General features: G+C 52.0%; 5 protein-coding genes across 5 annotated transcripts; 1 reads left to right on the forward strand and 4 right to left on the reverse strand.

The window, feature by feature from the left end:
- Nucleotides 1-2,371: 2,371 nt before the first annotated feature.
- On the reverse strand, nucleotides 2,372-4,301 carry J7T55_009935 (FAD binding domain-containing protein; the record flags this gene model as incomplete). The annotated part of the gene is made up of 3 exons (XM_053143901.1): nucleotides 2,372-2,451; nucleotides 2,510-2,626; nucleotides 2,675-4,301. 3 exons carry the CDS (start codon nucleotides 4,299-4,301, stop codon nucleotides 2,372-2,374), a joined length of 1,824 nt encoding a protein of 607 aa, XP_052993453.1.
- Nucleotides 4,302-6,068: 1,767 nt separating this feature from the next.
- On the forward strand, nucleotides 6,069-7,262 carry J7T55_009936 (uncharacterized protein; the record flags this gene model as incomplete). Its single annotated transcript, XM_053143902.1, has 1 exon — nucleotides 6,069-7,262. The coding sequence occupies one exon, from the start codon at nucleotides 6,069-6,071 to the stop codon at nucleotides 7,260-7,262; it is 1,194 nt and encodes a 397-aa protein (XP_052993454.1).
- A 426-nt stretch (nucleotides 7,263-7,688) lies between these two features.
- J7T55_009937 (alcohol oxidase) lies at nucleotides 7,689-9,961 on the reverse strand (the record flags this gene model as incomplete). The annotated part of the gene is made up of 5 exons (XM_053143903.1): nucleotides 7,689-7,834; nucleotides 7,891-8,293; nucleotides 8,353-8,792; nucleotides 8,864-9,801; nucleotides 9,861-9,961. The coding sequence occupies 5 exons, from the start codon at nucleotides 9,959-9,961 to the stop codon at nucleotides 7,689-7,691; spliced, it is 2,028 nt and encodes a 675-aa protein (XP_052993455.1).
- A 2,370-nt stretch (nucleotides 9,962-12,331) lies between these two features.
- J7T55_009938 (uncharacterized protein) lies at nucleotides 12,332-13,054 on the reverse strand (the record flags this gene model as incomplete). Its single annotated transcript, XM_053143904.1, has 1 exon — nucleotides 12,332-13,054. One exon carries the CDS (start codon nucleotides 13,052-13,054, stop codon nucleotides 12,332-12,334), a length of 723 nt encoding a protein of 240 aa, XP_052993456.1.
- A 573-nt stretch (nucleotides 13,055-13,627) lies between these two features.
- On the reverse strand, nucleotides 13,628-17,030 carry J7T55_009939 (uncharacterized protein; the record flags this gene model as incomplete). The annotated part of the gene is made up of 4 exons (XM_053143905.1): nucleotides 13,628-14,718; nucleotides 15,125-15,401; nucleotides 15,474-15,675; nucleotides 16,321-17,030. 4 exons carry the CDS (start codon nucleotides 17,028-17,030, stop codon nucleotides 13,628-13,630), a joined length of 2,280 nt encoding a protein of 759 aa, XP_052993457.1.
- Nucleotides 17,031-18,258: the final 1,228 nt, after the last annotated feature.

Raw genomic sequence — 18,258 nt, forward strand, 5'->3', positions numbered from 1 at the left:
AGGTCAGAGAGTGATAAGAAATAGGTGTATATGCTGTATTCGGACTGTCGTGGCACCCTAGATGTGACTAGTTGATTATGTCTCGAAGCCAGAGGCCCTCCTTGGCTCGTCCAACATCACATGCGCCAACCAAAGGCGGTGGTGATGATCAACTGCAGTTGACTGCATGCAGCTAACAGAAGACGATAGCTAGGACCGCCCCGCAGCGACTGTCCACACAAACAGGCTCTCTTCAACACATGTAGGATGGGATGGTGTGGATCGCGTTATTTGTGTGTGTGCAACATCGCACACTATGGGAAACTTTATTTGTCAGTCTTTAGACTCAAGACAACAACACAAGTTTGTCGGCTTCCGCCCCAATATCAAGGTATCGAGGTGCCCAGCTCACCTTCAGCGGCTCAGATCGCCAGATTTTCGAGGCTCTTCAAGGCCCAGGAGATCGAGGTGCCGGCTGGAGTCCGGAGGAAGGTGGAGAGAGCCGTGTGCGGCTTTGCAAAAGAGGTTTTTCCGTTTTTTTTTTTTTTTTTTTTTTGGTTGTCGACTGGCCAAGCTCTCGGTGCGCACATTCCTGCCCTTTTAGCCTGCCTGGCGGCGAAGCGATGCTCACTTGCATGTGGCCCCAGCCATGGTGCGTGGACCCCCACTGTTTCTCAATTTCTCCTCTCTCAGCCCTTCTGCATGGCGCTGAGTGACCCATGCGCCCGGCTTAAGCCCATCAGTGGTGGAATTCTCAGGTTCTGGCCCGCGCTGCAGTTCGAAGCGATGAACCATTTGTTACCGCGTTCTAGTATTCATTTTGACCAAGCACAGTATCGTTGTGTAGGACAACTTGCTGCCTTACTTTGTATCCGTATGTTTGGGACCGGAAAGGCTTCTATTATAGACTCGTGGCAACTGCTCGCCGTTGCACGTCCACGAATTCCGATGCTTGGATCGGATTTTAAAGCACCTTCTGCTAAGGATGGGCTCTTCCGCCCCCACACAAGATAAGCCGTTCCTTTTTGAATCGATTGGTCTGGCTAGACCAGTAGCTGCATCAATAGACACATCCACGAGCGCCTTGTGTAACAATCATTCACACCGGTCCGGGAAAACACTAATACCCAATTCGTTCGGTTTTGAAGACTGGCTGCTCAGGCCGGAGGTAGGCAAGGATCGAGAGATCTAGCCCCGCTCCGGCTGTTTAATATTGACGTGGCAGAGCCTCAACTTGTAGAGAGCGGCATTTCAACCGTAGGCCTCAATATAACATTGGGCAGGTATTGTGAGCAGATCGGGGTAGGAGACATACCCATACTAGTCCCGATTGCACGTCGAGCGCTCTGTCACATTTTTTTCGGATACTTGTGATGTGATTTATGTCCTAAGCACACCGAGAATTTGGGAAAAAAACAGCACCATCCTATCATGACCTACGGGAACATATTCTTCTGGAGACCCTGGGAACGGAGCGACTCAAGTAGCTCCAGCAACAGAAGCACACGCCAATCGTCTTCGAGGCGGCCCAGCTCGGCAACTTCAAGGTCTACATATAGTGAACAATATGGCGAGCCCCAACTGATTCATGCGCCATGGATTGATGAGGCAAAATTGAAGAAGACCTTGAAGCGGAGGTATGGGAATGACTACCGGCTACTTGTGAGCTTCTCCCATGTTCCCATCTGTTTTGGAGCTGACCAGTTCAGATGAGCAACAACAAATACAAATTGTACTCGCCCCATGGCTTGACGGAACAGGAGATCAATTATTGCCTATGAAGAGTCTTCTTGTGTCCTTCCATTTATTCCATCGCTCTCTTTTGAAACCAGTATATTTTTACTATTGCCTTGTCGATCAGGGTCTTCCATCCCTTTGCTGGAGCTGTGGCTCCATGTTCTGACTGTATTTCAACTTTTACGGAGGCAGTATGGTGATGTATACCTCTGTCGTATTACCACCGCTGGGATATCTTTGAGGCTTCTTGGCGAATTCGTTTTATTAGGCTCCGAAGTGTGTTGCCAGTCCCTTGCTTGAGATTTCTTATACCCATACACTTTAATGCAGAAAGCCGGTTCAAATTCGGCCTTGACCACGATTTGTTTGCCTCTCTCTATTTTCATGGCCTACATGGAGCAGTGTCGCAATACTCCATACGTCAGTTAAGAGTTTCCGCCCACAATCCATCCCAACTCGTCACAGAGGGTCTCTCATGTGTGATTGGTGGTAATTGCTTGCGTATATGTCGTCTTGGTGGCTCACTCAACGAAATAGATATGCTCGTGACGACGTGAAGGCGTAGAGAGAAAGGGGTTGGACGGCTCCGTTAGCTTGGATACTGCTAGCAGATGGAGACAATGAAGTCCTCTGCGCTCTCTGTGCGGGTTGTGGGCTAAGCCCGTGCTATCAAGAAGCCTTCGAAGAATGCCTGCAGGGTTCCGACTTCATGATCTTGAACAATCGTCGAGACATCTGTGAGAAATGTTAGCCAGCTATTCGCTTAAATCCCAAGAACGTGCGGTGAACTTACATTGGTCGGGCCGAACCACAACAATAGTGATTGATTCGTGGTCAACGCCAATCGTATCAAAGGCGCGGCCGTGCCCAGAGTTGTAACTTTCGTCGTCCACAAATACCTTGTGTAAACCTACGCAAGTCAGTATTTACTTTCCTAAACCAATTCCCCATGGCTCACTTTGTATCATATGTTTCCCTGTGAAAGGCTTGAAAACCTTCGGGATGTGGTGTGACTCAATCCCCGTTCTTCTTGTCTCGAGCACTAGTAGGCACTCAATGACACTGTCCGCGTCTCTATCTCTGCCCGTGAAAGCGCTGACTGTGGACTCAAGGCTTGAAGCAACTTCGTCTAGACGATTTCTTGTTTCCTCCTGTTGGATGTCCCCAGCGAACACGACGACCTTCCATCGTCGATCCGACCGCAGCACGCTCAAGAGTTGGTGCACTTTTGCATCACTGTACCTCACAACTTGCGCACTGGGGAAGCGCATCCCCACGACCAATTCCGACTTCTGCTGAGCAACGGGTACGCCGTTCGTCTTTTCATTCCTCCCAGTAGGCCATGTAATTATGGACTTGCTGTACTTGTATGCCTGGCCAGCGGTGTATCTTCCGGCTTTAACGAACTGATCTCGCACATAGTCTGCTCCAGCGCCGTTGACTCCGGACTTGAAGATTTTGCTCCACATGCGATCAAATTCGATCAATTCTGCTGCAGTCTGCTGCCGCTCGCTGACATACGTCTTGATCAGTTCTTGATTCGCCTGCCCAGTAAGATAAGAACCAAGTTTCCACCCGATGTTGTATCCATCCTGCAAGCTGACGTTCATCCCCTGGCCTGCCTTTGGGCTGTGCGTGTGGCACGCATCGCCGGTCAGGAAGACTCTGTATTGCTCGTGGAAGTTATCCGCGAGTCTCTGTCCAATTTGGTATGCAGACCACCACGTCGTCTCTGCGATATCCATATCGTATGGGCGGAAGATTAATTTGACTCGCTGCTGCAAGTCTTCCAATGTGACTCGGCTGGCAACAGTATCCGATGGCAGTTCGATGTAAAACCTAACAAGAGAGTCGCCCTCGCGAGGAATGATGATCAAGTTGCCGCTCACTGATTGTATCACAGCTTTCTTGCGGATATCCGGAAACGTGGTTCGAGGGTAAAGATCCATGACCCCCCAAATCGCGTCTGTGGAATCGCCGAGCATTTTAAAGCCCAGAGCTTTGCGAACAGCGGAATGCGCTCCGTCGCAACCCAAAGCATATTTGGCCCTAAATATCTGTTCGACTCCATCTTTCAAGGCTGTAACCGTCACTGGATACGAATCCGGGTCTTTCGACGTCTCGTTGTCGACGTGTACCGTTTTCACATCGTATCCATAGTCGATTTCTGCGCCGCCACATCTCAGCATCTCTCTCGTGATCATCTCATTGATGCGAGCCTGGTTGAGAATCACATGAGGTTGGTGGCTTAAACCGGGTTCCGTATCAGGCGCGTAATGAGACCACTTTATGCCCCCTTTTTCACCATCGCTCAAAGCAGTCCCCTCGTCCGGGGCCCAGAAGGCAAGCTCTAGCACATGATATGACTCTCGGAGAAGTTGATCTGACAGACCGAAGCTTTCGAATATCTCGACTGTGCGGCACTGGACTCCATCAGCTTGTCCCTTAACTAGCGGACCGTTGCGGCGCTCAAGGACACGGGAGGCGACACCGTACTTCGCGAGCCAGAGGGCTGCTGTCAGCCCGGCGGACCCAGAGCCGCAGATCAGGACATCGGTATGCTGGATGTGTGATGAGTCACTCATGGTGGCAATGTAATCAGCAAGTGTTTGATTTGAAGGCGGCCAGCAGAGCAGCTGGTGTCGATTTAGCTCCAATCCGCACCGAGGAGAGATGGTACGAACTTGTGCCGTCGACTTAGGGCCTCGTTCTCTGGATATTATTTCCTTTTATCCAACAAGTCTATGGAGAGAACAATCTGAGATAGTCACTGCAAGTGATGCTCGTATCGATCTCGCGATAGCGAGGCCGGAAATTCAAAATTCCGGATGTGAAGTTGCGGGGAAGTAAGCCTACGCCCGGACGGTCTCGCCGGCCCAGCCAGATCTCCAACATGCGAATTGCCCAGCTGCTAGCGGAGATACTGTATGTCCCCGCAAGCTACACATCGCTTTTTCTGGGCATTCTAACCGGCATCGGTGAGAGGTAGCTTAACTTGGCCGTCGCTATTTGAGAAGCAAACGCGACGACCGACGGCCGAGATAGAAGCTAAGTCATCAGAATACTTCGTGATGTTTTCAAACGGCGGCGCAAAATTTCGACCCCAACCACAGCGGCAAGAATGATAGGTAGCCTCGTCCGAGAATAGTACCCCAGTTGCGACAGCTCAGAGGTGATCAGAAGGCGCACATACGTCACCTATTTGTCCTCTGAGCAATTCTGTGCAAATTGGTCCATAACCAGCATTACATCGCAACTCGCTCAGCAGTTCTTTACGGGAAATGCTGTAATTGTCGAGTTTTTGAAGGCGCATGAATTCACCCCTTGTAACATTTCGACAAGCCCTTATTGAAATATCCGTGAGTGGATCACAGTCCAAATTTCGGCGCAATGCGTACCGCCATTCGATTTACCCGACAGCATCTTGTTCCAGGTCAGTTTGGTCTTCCACGACATATTATTGCCGTCCTCGCTGCACACACACATTCATGAACGGCATACTCTAGGAACTTCCGCGCCCAATGAACTCACATAGCTACTGACTTCTGACATGCCCGCATTGAGTCGAAGCGCATGTTGTCACAACAATCTGGCGTTGCCGATCCGGTTCCCAGGTCGACCAAACTTCCGCTTCGCAGGACCAGCATCATGCCTGATGGAAGTGTGTTGTGGCCCTTATCATAGCGTATCTCCTCCACTACAGCAGTAAGCTTTTGACCGGCTTGCCAGCTTGCATGAATTGGGCCGATTCCCTGTGCCAAGCCACGATGTCAACTCCCGTCGACAGTAATAACATTCATGCTCACTTCCGAGGTGTCCCACTTCGCTGCCCAATATCGGGCCTCAGGCTCCTCTTACAGTCTCAAATTTTGTTTTGCGAGCTTGGCCTCTGCTGTTATGAAGGCCAATTATCCCTGAGGTGTGTCAAAACTCTGGGTACGGGATCTGTTGGCAACATCTAGGTCCCCTAAACCTCGACCCCAGCTCCATGCATCTCACAGGGTTAGTGCCCTGCTCGTCTCATGACGAATTACTAGTATCGCGACTAACAGCCCAACGTCATCATAACAATATCAACTACTGCTGTAAGCGGGTCACACATCAAATTAGGTCAGATAGTCATCCGCACCGCGAGGTTGACGACAAAGCCCTCTCTGAAACATCACAAGCCGAGAGATGGGAGGAATCAACAAAAGACCTACACGTACGTGCGTAACGGACGATTGAATCATTCGGGCTTCCCCGAGTGTCATTCGTTACAACCTTCAATAGTCTCTCTCTCTCTCTCTCTCTCTCTCCACTCGAGGCGTCGTTACATCGCTCGAGCGGCGGTGATAACGTCAAACGCAACCATGGATAACTCGTCCGGAGCATCATTCCCAGCCACTCTTTCATACGTCTCCTTCGTCATAGGCATAATATCTTTCATCATCACAGTCCTCAACCTCCTCGCCCTCTATGCCAACTTCATAGCCACCATTCGCAGCGCACCGATCGAGATCCGAGATGCTCTGGGCAACCTGCGAGCGCAACTGCTGGAGGAGCGTGAGGCATTGCGGCAGCAGACGCGCGAGCTCCGCAACAAGAAGGCCCAGATGCGCGAGGGTCGCCAGCGGTCACTGCACCCCGCCCATGCCGGGCGTGCACGCAGCTCGAGCCGCAACGGCCTCAGCCCGCGGCCGAGCAGCGGGAACCTCCGGGGCGGCATGCATACATATGCGCTGAATTACTCGGAGCAGACGCTGGGCTTGCACTACCAGACGGTCCGGGACCTGTGGAGGCAGTTTAAGAGCCTCGAGCGGCCGTTCCTGGTGTCGAGTGGGACGAGGGCAGAGGCTATACGGAACGGGGACGTGTGGGTCGAGAAGGACTTGGTGGACGAGAAGACCTTGCGAGAGGATATCGAGCTGCACGGAGAGTCTGGGAGTTTCGCGGATTGGTCGGCTTTCTATCGGTGTGACTTTACGCATCGGTTCATCTGGTGGCAGAACAAGTCCGACGTCGTGAAGCTGGCGGACGAGGTCCAGCGAGTAATGTTACGAAGAATGGAACGGGAGGTCACATGCATGCGCATGATGTTGAAACAGCTGCGGGATGGCGGGGACGGTCCTGAGGACATCGCGAGTCCGCGGTTCGATGGCGGAGGAGGAGGCGGTGGAGCCACGACGAGTGGAAGGGCTGGCAGCCGGGGCCCTGTTCCACTTGGCATGCGAAGGAGGCCTACGGCGGAAAACTATAATGTCTACGAGTCATCAGAGTCCAGCAGCTCAACGACTGGCCCAAAGTCACAGCGCCGTCCGGATGAGAGAGATCCGAGAGTCCATGTCTCCGAGGTGAGGCAGAGCCGCCCCCCCTCAAGGGCGGGGCCTGAGCTGCGTTACAATGGTGAGGGATGGAGGCAGGGTCAGTTCACTAGAGTTGTCCAATTGTCTCCTCGAGGAACTGCCCCGCCAATACTTGAACCGCCACGACCCTCGAGACCTCGGACACGTTCGGGATACGATGGGCCGCCTGGACCACCTTCGCCTTATGACAGGAGACGGTAGTTGTTCTACGCCTCCTTGTTCTCCAGACGACAAGAACGGAAGCGTCAAAAGACCTGTCCCTCTAATTAATTACCTACGATTTGATCACTACAGTGATACTAGAGCTAGAGACGTAATTGCAGTGCTCAGTTGAAAGCCCCCAGTGTAGAAATTCGCTTCAACCCGCAGGTCCGACACAGACTGCTTCGTATTCATCAATCAAATTATACTGTAATGAGTGAGTACCATTTTTTGACTATAAAGAGTCTTGAAGACTCGTACGAAAAATCTGGACTGCCACTTCAGAAGGACTCGAGCATGGCATCGAGTGCGACTCGATTGCAAATCAATCTGATCCTTTGGCTGATACCATTACCTCGTCATCAAAGAAATTGGACAAATTCGTCAAAAGCCAGCCTCGGCCCCTTTCAAAACCAAATTGTACTTTTACAGGCGAAGCGGGTGCTTCAGTTCACCGGGAACGTTGTACTCGGGAACCTTCATGTCCAGAGCGGAGCCAGAGTAGCCCAAGTCCTCACCCGTGAGAACGGCACACTTCTCTCCGATAAGAAGGGCAGTCGAATATGTGTTGCCTGTGTGCGTATTAGCGTATCGTTCATGTCCAACAAATTATATCAGTGGAACTTACAGCCGACATTGTCAGGGCAGATCGAAAGATCAGCAACCTTCAGGCCCTGGACGCCGTGTACGTTGAGGCGCTCGTCGAGCACGCCGTGCTTGACGATGCTGTTACCCTCCTTAGGAGCCATCGAGCAAGTGCCCAGACTGTGCCAGGTACTCTCGACATGGCGCTTGACCCACTCCTCGACGGCCTCGATATCCTTGCTGGTGTACTGGAGCTCGTCACGGACCTCCTTGTGGTGAGAGTTGAGGTAGGAGATGGTGGGTTTCTTCTCCGCCTCTGTGAGTGGGCTGGACCAGCTGCCGTGGCCAAGACCTGCTGAAAGGTTGCCGGGCAGGGCGTAGGCCTTGGTCGTCAGAAGGTCCATGTCATGGGCCCTCGCGGGTGAGTCGTAGTCGAAGAACGGGTGCTATTTATGTCGTCAGGGTCTATACGCAAGGGGTTGGGTTAAGATTTAAGGAGACATACCATGGCCTCAACCTCGCCGGCGTAGGCGTCCATTCGTCGAGCCGTCTCACGCGACTTGATGTATCCCCAAACCATGGGAACCATGTCCCGCTCGTCGTTCATGAAACCCGTGTCGAAGTCGGGGGCCTCGTACGGGTCAGGGCTCTTGATGTGCGTAGAACCACGCGAGAACGGGTACTCGAGGAAGTGGAACATGGTGAAGAACTTGCCGGCGGGCATAAGCATGTGGTCGCCGAACCATCCGCTGATCACGCTGTAGTGCATGACGGGCTTGTCAGGCTTCTTCTCGAAATATGACTTCCAGCCATCCTTGAAGTGGGGAGTGGGCCACCGCTCGAAGTCCTTGAGTTCTTCGGCCGTAGGCCGGATCTTTACACCGGCCTCGATGCCGTTCGTGGCCAGAGGACCGGTGCCTCTCAGGTTCCATTCTTCGTAAACCCCTGTACAATAATTGGTCAGCAAGTTACTTTCTCCAGATTGGCTCAATGTTCGACAAAAAGTATTGACTTACTCCTCTGGGTGTCAGGGTCGCCACGAACAAAATCGTCGAAGCTCTCCGTGTCAGGCTTCGCACGATAAACAGAAAATGTGAGATAGTGGTCCTGGAAGTTGAGACCGACACCGGGCAAATCCACAATAGGCTTTACACCAACAGCCCGGAGCTTCTTGGGGTCACCGATACCAGAGCGCTGGAGGATGAGCGGTGATGACAGAGTGCCGCCGGACACAATGATTTGCTTCCTCGCCTTAAAAGTGCGGCCATCACGGATACCGCCGCATGGCTTTGTAGGAACAGTCTTCACGCCGACCGCGCGGCCATTCTCGATGATAACCTTGTCGACCTTTGTATTGGTAGCAAGGTAAAGATTTGAGTGAACGGCTCGAGTCGAGTGGATATAAGCGTGAGCGCTGTCACTCCTACGTCCGGTGTCGCGGTTGATCCACTTCAGCCAGTGCTCAGCGCCGTGGGCAGTGACAAGGTCTTGAAGATCATCGACAACAGGAATACCCTGGGTCTCAACAGCCCTGAGGAAGTCATCCTTAATGGGATATGTGTAGTTTCCAAACGAGACCTTGATAGGGCCCTCGTAACCGTGTAGGTTGCGGTTATGTGACGGGCGCTGATATGTCTCGTGCTTCTTCATGAGTGGAAGAAGCTCTTTGGTTGTCCAACCCTTGGCCTGGAAATCGTCGTAGTCTGACGCAGAGGCACGCGTATACATCATAAAGTTGATCGATGACCCACCACCGAGGATATGGGCACATGGCACCACCGCCTTTCGGCCAGCGAGCCACTTGGACGGACGAGACTCATAAAAAGATGCCGTTTTTGAGTCCAACTTCATGTTTCGTGGGTAGATACCCGGCCGGTACACCCATGGGTTGTTGAGATTGCTCTCACCAGCCTCGATGAGCAGCACCTTCAGGTTGTGGTCCAAGTTGGCCAGCCTGTAAAATTATTAACGTGCTGTTTTCTTTGCGGCGTCATCACTGGGAAGGAGACCTACCGGCCGGCCACCACACAACCGCAACTTCCACCACCACATACGATGATATCAAACTCCTCCGGGAGAGTGCTCAACGACGGATTGACGATGTACTCGCCCATGTTTGCTGACTTAAGTATATTTGACTTTTTCAATTCGAGGAAGAATTAGCTCCTGGTCAAAGAGAGAAAGTAGAGAAAAAATATCAGAGTCCTAAGAGGGTTTATGTAGGGACTCACTAGCTGCTGTCAACCATATCAATGAGACCCCCCAAGGTGATAGCTCCCCCACAGATGCAGGAGTTCATCCCTGATGGGGGCATCGATCATGTTGGTCAAAGTAACTTCCCCATCGATAGCTATCCCAGCTTGGATCCCGAGAAACGCCCGTCGCAGCTCTTTGCAGCTCCAATTCCAAGAAACGTCGACGCGGTCAGCCATTGATAATGCACTCCTTCGTTGCAGGTCCCCTCCTTGGGCCCTCTGCGGGCACCAATGAAGACTATCGTCGTCGAGGTCATCTGCAACCTCAAGCTTTAGGTATGGGGGATAAGCTCCTTGTGCTTGCTGTCTGGACTCGCCTGAGACAGCTAGTCCCGGACTCCTGGGGAGCCTGTTGCAGTGGTCCAAACCTTGTCTCTGTTGGGGAGGCTTGAATCAGCAACGGCTGGCCGGCATGTGGAGAGGAGAGAGAAGGCTTTGAGTGATGCTGTATGTCTCGAGTACATTCATCAAGGCGATCGTGTACCGCCAAGTGATGTATAAGTGGCACTGGGCGATCGGATAGGCAGGTGTCTCGCGTAGTACTTACACAGCTCTGGCCGATGCACTGAGTGAAACGGTGACATGTACTTGGTACTAGTCAGTGATTTCAATGGCTCTATCAAAGTAAGATCGACGAATCAGCTTATGCAATGCAGGCTATACCCAGTTTACTCCCTTGCGGGGGATGCTGGGCGTGCTGCAGCGAATCCTCGTCCATGGCGTAGCATCACCATTGAGCCGGCTTTGCGGGGTCAAGCTTCAGCTCGATCATTGGTTGCTTCGAGATCGATTTATAGAGTTGGAGATCAAAAGATTGTCCGGACGAGGACTCATGCTGTGCTACGCCGTTGATGTACATGATGCTGACGAGCCACCGATTTCCGATACTTTGTCACTTGGCTGGTTCCAGTAACGAGCCTCATTACGCGGACTCCAAGCCACCCCTTAGCCCCCGCGCCCGCCGATGGGCAAAAGGTGCGGGGAATGCAGCTCGGGTGCATGACTTTTCGTGTTGGCGAGGTTAGCATGCTTGGTCGTTCAGAGGTGCCGAGACTTGCGGGAGGATTGGCATTTCAGCCAGGTGGGCGGATAGCTGAGAGGAACCCAATGGGGCTTGAGGCCACTTCACCCCCGGTACCCGCCTTATGCACCCCAGAATTACCCCAGACTATCCTCCAATAAGAGCATGCGGGGGTTTCACTCTAGGCCTGGCGGCTCGCGGCAGCTTCCATATACCCGGCTCGTAAAAGGGTGCGGCAAGTTCATTATGTCCGTCGTGACACTGGCGTGTTGGCTGTAGGTTGGTTGTAAAGCCAACGTATCAGGCCGCAGATATCTGTTGGCTGTCATGAACATGTCTGCTTCGAGCTTGGGGCAGCATCTGGGCAGAGCGATCGAGCTTGGGTCAAAAAATCCCGAGCAACGTCCGATAGAGATGAACATCAGTCATTTGACTGTGTCCTCGCTGTGACGTCTCCAGGGACAGGGACCACTCAAAGGGTGTCACACGATGATGCGGAGAAGCATGACAATGTGTTCGACTGCAGTATCTACGCAGGTTGTTCCCTGGTCACCGTAGCATTTCTCCTGTCCTGAACGTGCCTCTGACGGTCATGGCAGGGCGAGCGGTGGCAGTGCATAGTCCCGAGTTTCTGGATGTCTTCCAGACGGGCCCAGATCGATGAGACCGAGCATCCTGCAGTGAAACTGCCTGTGCCCTGCCCTGACATCCGGCGACGCCCTTGACGTCTCATATGGAGGGACGTCTTTGACGAGTTGGAGTAGCTTTGAATTGCAACCGAGCTTGGCGAGAACGGTATATTTGTTCGAGCTGCAGCTCTATAGGATGGTTTCTCCAGCCGAGCTGTCAAACATAATAGGTTAGGGAAGCACGTAGATCGGGAAAGCCGCAATTCCGGCCAGCCGCATAGATTCTGCTTAGTTCACTGCTGATTCATACAAGCACATCAACCAAAAAGTTGGAGGAGGACCAATATCGAGTCTCCAGTGCCTCACAGACTAAGCTTCTCTCAGGTTTAGTTCCGAGGAAGCATCCCATCGGCCATAATCCTCACACGGACTCCAGATATTTGGCCTTGGATTCCCAAATACTCTGAGGTGATTAGCGCCTAGGATGTAACGATCATCGCCAAACACACCCAAGCTCCAATATGCGAACGCAATTGAGTTTTACGCGGCGTATTTCATTTCAAGTAAGTTTCATCGTACCTAAATCCAACTCTGCCCTCTTCTTTCCCTTCCAGCAGCGGAACCGCGATACAATCCCCGCTTGGCGGTGCCCAATCCTTCGCTCACTAATCCAGCCAGGAAATGCACTCCTACAGCCACGCCATCCACGACCATGACCTCCCTGTCCTCCATGCCGACGGTCTTTTGGCAGACATCTCTCATCTCCGTCATCCCCGCACAACCTAGGCAGATACAGTCGGCGCCTCTCTCAACCAACCTCTTAGCCGCGCTGGCCAAGCCCGCGTACACTTCCTCCTTAGGCTTCGAGTCCAACTCTAGCACAGCAATATCCGCAGCCTCGCACCCAACGGAAAACTTGCCCAAGCCGTAGGTGGTATTTATAGAGTCCTCGTGCAAGAACCGTGACCTCTGCCCTGTAGTGATCACACTTAATCTCTCCCCACACATCCTGCTCGCGTACAGGGATGCCTCCATGATCCCAATGCAAGGCTGTGTAAACTCCTCCCTAAGCATTGCGATCAACGGGTGAGCAGAGAAGCATGCCACCAGAAAGGCATCGAAGTGCGGCTGGGACGGATCCGTGACGATGGGGTGCAATGCCCGGAAGCAGTCTGCGGCGGACAGGACGGCGTCAGCGCGGCCCTCAATGGCGGATGGTGCTGTCGGGGGTGCTGTAAAGCCATGAACTGTCACGTGGGTCGGGAGCGTGTCGGAGATGCTTCGAAGACAGGCTTCAGTCATGGAAGCGGTCGAGTTAGGGTTGATGAGGAGGATCGAGATGGGGCGGGTAGATGACCCTGTCACTGACGGCAACATCCTCTCCGCGTCCGGGTGACCCGCGAGACCCTCTTCCTCGCGAAATTGAAAATGGCGTGAGTATCCTGTCGTTCAAGACCTTTGCCCTTGGATTCGACAACGATTAGGCTGGATGGTGTTCTCGGGAAGAATTACCGGCTGGTACTGAGACAGGGGAGAGGGGTCGGCTTTCACGTTGCCCGTCGGCAAGGGCTATCGACACCACGCCGAGGCCGGGCGCGACATTCGATTCGTCTCCCGAGAAAGCAAACACAAACAGAGCAACAGCCGATTAAGGGACTTTTCGAGGATCATTGACGAGAAACCATGGACGAATGAAATCTAATATCATCTGCCCCATGCTTAAGTTGGGCAACTTGGTCCTATGTCTAAGATCCCTTCGTTTGCACAAGCCCCCAGCATGAACATTCATAATCTCTTGCGCGCCATCTCGAGGGCTGACTAGCACATCTGCAAGGTGTGGGTATGTACGGCGCCTTCGGCCTTGGGCTCCCAAGCTCAGTCTGGACCCGGCTGAAACGAAGAGCTCTCGTGGGTGCCAAACATCATTCTCATCAGCTCCTCGTCCGGACCGTCGTAATTCAACGCTGGTTGGAAGTCAACGCCCTCATGCTCAAAATCGAGGATCCCATCCAAGCCTTCATCGAACACAATTTGGTCTGACGAAGCCTCTTGCTCGCTACCGGCGAGTGTATCGGTTGGCCCTCGGCCAGACAGGCTGAACCTCATGTTGGGAGGTGCGACACCGGAGGCGTCATTTGAATTGGAGACGACTCTTTCTAAAGAGGTGGAGGACGATGGCGGAGTGTCTTGGTCAACGCTCTCTGACCCTGAAGGCCCGCTCGGCTCTTGACTACTGTTACTCCTACGGGAAACCCACTGATCGAATATTGCACGCAGCCCTTCCTCGAAGACGGTTTGCTGGAAGGCTGCAAGATCCCGTTCCTCATTCGGGAGGTTCCAAGTGATAGCCCCCCGCCGAGTAAGGACATCTGACAAAATTTGTGGCCCGCTACTTGTCAAGAAGTCTTGATAGAGTGTGATATCCTGGAGAAGCTCGCTGTCGATGTACGGCGACCGAGGGCGTGGATCGTGTCCTGGGAACAGAATGTCGAACACGGCAAACCACTGATCCTCTACGGAGGTATTCGAAGCCGACTTCTTCGCAAGTTGGCGTTTTTGTGACTCTGTGATCCCGTCCAGCTTGACTGGTGGCCGTAACGGGCAAGAAGACTCTCGAACGTGTCCGTCACGTTCCTCTTCTGTCTCAAATGTGCCCATACACCGAGGACAATATGGCGGGTTGCGGTGACATCGAGCCAAGTGCTGCTTCACGTCTCGAATTCTGCTCAACACGTACTTGTAGCAATCTCGATACGACATCGGGTCCTTCTTCGTGTATGGACAGGCAAAGGTCAACTTTCGATCAGAGGTTCGTCTGCGTTTGCTGGAGGTGGCCTGGCTTGACGAGGACCCACTCTTGTCAGTGGTGTCCTTGCTGCTTCCCGACTGGTCCGCCAATGTTCGTTTCCTTGTTGCTAAATCCTTTCCCTTGCCCCTATCTTGATTCGGTGCGGTATTGGATTTTCCTGCGCCATCGCAAGGAACATCCTGTTCAAAACGGTATTCTTTCCACCTACAAAAAGCTTCAAATACTCTTGCGGCCGACAAAGCCTTGAATCGCATGAAAGGATGGTCTTTATCCAGCTTTTCATCTTCATCTTCTGAGTACTCCGCCAACCAGAAAGAACTCGATTCCGGCGTCGAAATTTCAGTGGGGGGGCTCAAAGGACCGTCAATTGAAGATTCGTGCATATGCGGTATTTTAATGTGATGGGGAAGACCACCGCTTATGGCTTGCCCATCGCCAATTCCAGTCAAGTGCGCTTCCGTTACAGCCTCACTTTCAATAGCTGCTTCATCTTGATCATTCTTACAGACTACATATTGACTATTAATATGATCCAACAGTCCAGACATGCAGGTCTTACTCACCCCTGACATCCTCTATGGGAATGCAATGTGGGAGATACTTGTCTCGGGACTCCTCCTTTACGGGCGCTTTATCAGGTAGTTTCGGTACAATTAGGTACGATTCCTGAAAAACACTGAAACATTCCTCATCATTGAACCCAAGCACTGGTACCATAGTTCCGTAACCAGAGTCTTCACTTGACGTTGTTAAATCGAGATATGGGTCTTCATCATGCCGTATTTTCTTGGTCACTGGTGCATCGTCATCATGTGCCATGGTGGATTCGTCGAGATCAGGCTGCTTTTGCCCAGCCTGATTAGAGCTGTCGAGAGCTGGTCGGGTTTGGAGGCTCTTATCTCTTGGGCTCACAGATTCGGCTCCCCGAGGATACAGCGAGGTGAGAAACTCGGGATGCTTCCTGGCGACGTGAGGCTCAACGTTGTCAGGCCGGTTTTTGAAGGCCTTGTTGCTGATGGGACAGTGGTAGTCTTCGCATTCGTGGTTGCGCTTGACATGCGTCTGTATCGCCTGCTCCGTATTCTGCACCGGCCCATTCGGACGCGGAAGATGTCTTTAAGAAGGCAGTAGCTGATTGCGGAGGTGCAACAAGGCAGCCAGAACTGCACGAGCGAGGCACAGGGATTGTAAGACGTGCCACACGAGAATGTGAACGGTACGAGAGTGTGAACCTCGAAAAAAGCGAAGGATTGTTTCAGCAACTTTAAAGAACAAGAGATCAAGTCCCAGTGGAAGAACGGTAAGTATTGCGCAACCAGGGCTCCGCTCTATCTGTGCCACCACCAAAATTTGCAAGCGTGCTGACGAGTTGTGGTTTGATGTAGCCAAAGCACAATTGTGCTCAGAAGTATCTTGTACCCCTAACTCAAGCTGCAGCTAAATAGGCGAGCGAATGAGAGGCTTCAGAAGATTGGGCACCTTCCACACAACGTTTTGTTCCCCTTCGTTCTAAGATGTAATTGATAATCTATTTCTCCTAGAGATATGATATCTAGACATTTTCAGCTTAAGTCGGCACACTGCCCTCCTAATTATACGGCTGAACTGGGTAGAACCACACGGCAAGAGACAACACAGCGTACAATGCCATCATCATTATTCCATGTAGCCTGGCATTTATGTTTCACAGTCAGCATTTTTTTTCCTAGCAGAATAAGAAGTGCATAATTATATCAAGCAATGTACAAGATCTACTGACAGGTTAAAGTTCCCCGAGGCAGAAATGGCATTCATCAGGTAAACCGACGTGAACAGCGTTGTCACTGCTAGTATGTCGAAAGATAGGCTGGCTTCATCAAATCCTGCACCCCAAGCCACCAGGACCAGGAATGGAGAGCAAAACAAAGCCATCTGTAGTGATTTGTCAAACGTAAATGTCAGCACTGCATTCATTGATCGTTCGGCCTGCTCAACTGCGGCTACATCACAATTGAGGACGGGAATCAGGATGTAACCGCTGAAGCCGAAACTCGGGGAATTGTGGCGTTCCCTCAGCTCCAGAACACTATTAACAACAAAATCGACGCAGAAATAGACAAGAGCTGTAGTTATGACAAACATGACGGACGCCGTCCAGATCGAGAGCTCCACTGCCTCGCTTCTTTGTCGTTGTGGTGCGGAACCGCCGTTGTGTGCTTCAGCTCTCAGCGCGTGAGCGTGGATTTCTCGGGTGGGATACTGCTTGACTGGTGGATCGCATCCAAAAAGTTCCTTGTGTGTAGACAACTGGAAGAAGAGATATGCCCCGTACGTGACCATCAGCAAAACGGAGACCCCCCTCGACACGCCTGCCGTGGAAATCACTGGCAAATCTGTTTCTTTGTCGAACACCGTAGGCGCGATAAATCCGCTGGTCACCAAGAACAGCAGCAAAGTGTACTTCTTGGTAACTCTGATGTCATGGACCATACTTTTCTGTCGAAGTGTGGCATAAAATACCGACAGAGCAGGGAGGAGCAACAAGTTTGCTTGTAGGTTTCCTATCAATGACATTTGCATCATAACAATCTCGCCTCTGAGAAGTAAAATGATGCTTGATATTGCTTGCATCAAGTTGCTATTTCGGCACGTCAGCGTGACTGAAACGCGGGCTCTGGTGCTCGCGTACCTGGCGGATATGTAGAGTAGCATCCCATATCTTGTGCCGATTCTCGCTGTGATACTTCTGAGAATGGCGTCTTCTAGACCGAGTAGTCCTACAGCAGCCAAAAAATTGACAACCAGAACTGCAATTACCGGGCCAGGTACAAAGCCGAGAGCAATACCTGCTGGGACACAGAGTAGAAGGACGTTTATCCAGGACCTGAATAGAAGACCATACACTTGTTTCACCACTGAACCGCTGGTAATCTTCAGATTGACAAGACCATTTCGCCAACAGTTTCGAAGACTCATGTGGTCGGAATTTGGAGTCATGGTCAGGAGCCAAGATCAGATAGGCGGGTAAGCTTTGAAGTTGAGTCTAAGGATGTAGCAGGTATGGCAAGCAGTGAGAAATGGACATCTGGCCTACCTGGAGGAGATGTCTTCCAGTTTCTTGAAAGACTTAGTGCTCACCAACAGGTTTGCTTGAGACATGTCATTGCACTAGTGAGAAGAGAACCAGGAGGTACCGGCTACAAAACAGAGTATTACATAAGCTGCTACTTGAGGTCGCTGTCACTCTTCGTGTGGGGTTCTATAAACCTTTGCTGTGCATCTTGTTGGCATATATTTCACTGACCTAGTCGCAGGTGCGAGCGGAGGTACTAATTAACAGTTTTGAAAACAAATCGATGCTCAAGAGTGCCCGGGGAACAAGTGCAACCAAATAGTTGTCGGCGTGACCGATTTCTCCTGAATTGCTTCTTCCGATTTTTCTACTTCCACATCCTATCCGCTTGTTTCCTATGGGTGAATCAAATGACGACTGGCGGTTCAAGCCACTCCTGCTCAGCCTCCAATGATACTTCGCAGAGAAGTCAGCACTTAGAGCGACTAATGCAGGGACGCTCCAATGTCTGTTAGGATTCAGCTGTAGGCCTCCCAAGCCCCAGCGATAAGCCCAGCATTCAGCCCACCACCTTTTCCGGTGTGCATCGGCTCAGCCCCATTGTGCCTGCGAAAACCGCCCACGCCTGCATCATGTCTAGGGCAA

This window comes from Diaporthe amygdali (genome assembly GCF_026229845.1).
Source record: "Diaporthe amygdali strain CAA958 chromosome Unknown NODE_15_length_991109_cov_64_707514, whole genome shotgun sequence".
Taxonomy (NCBI): domain Eukaryota; kingdom Fungi; phylum Ascomycota; class Sordariomycetes; order Diaporthales; family Diaporthaceae; genus Diaporthe; species Diaporthe amygdali.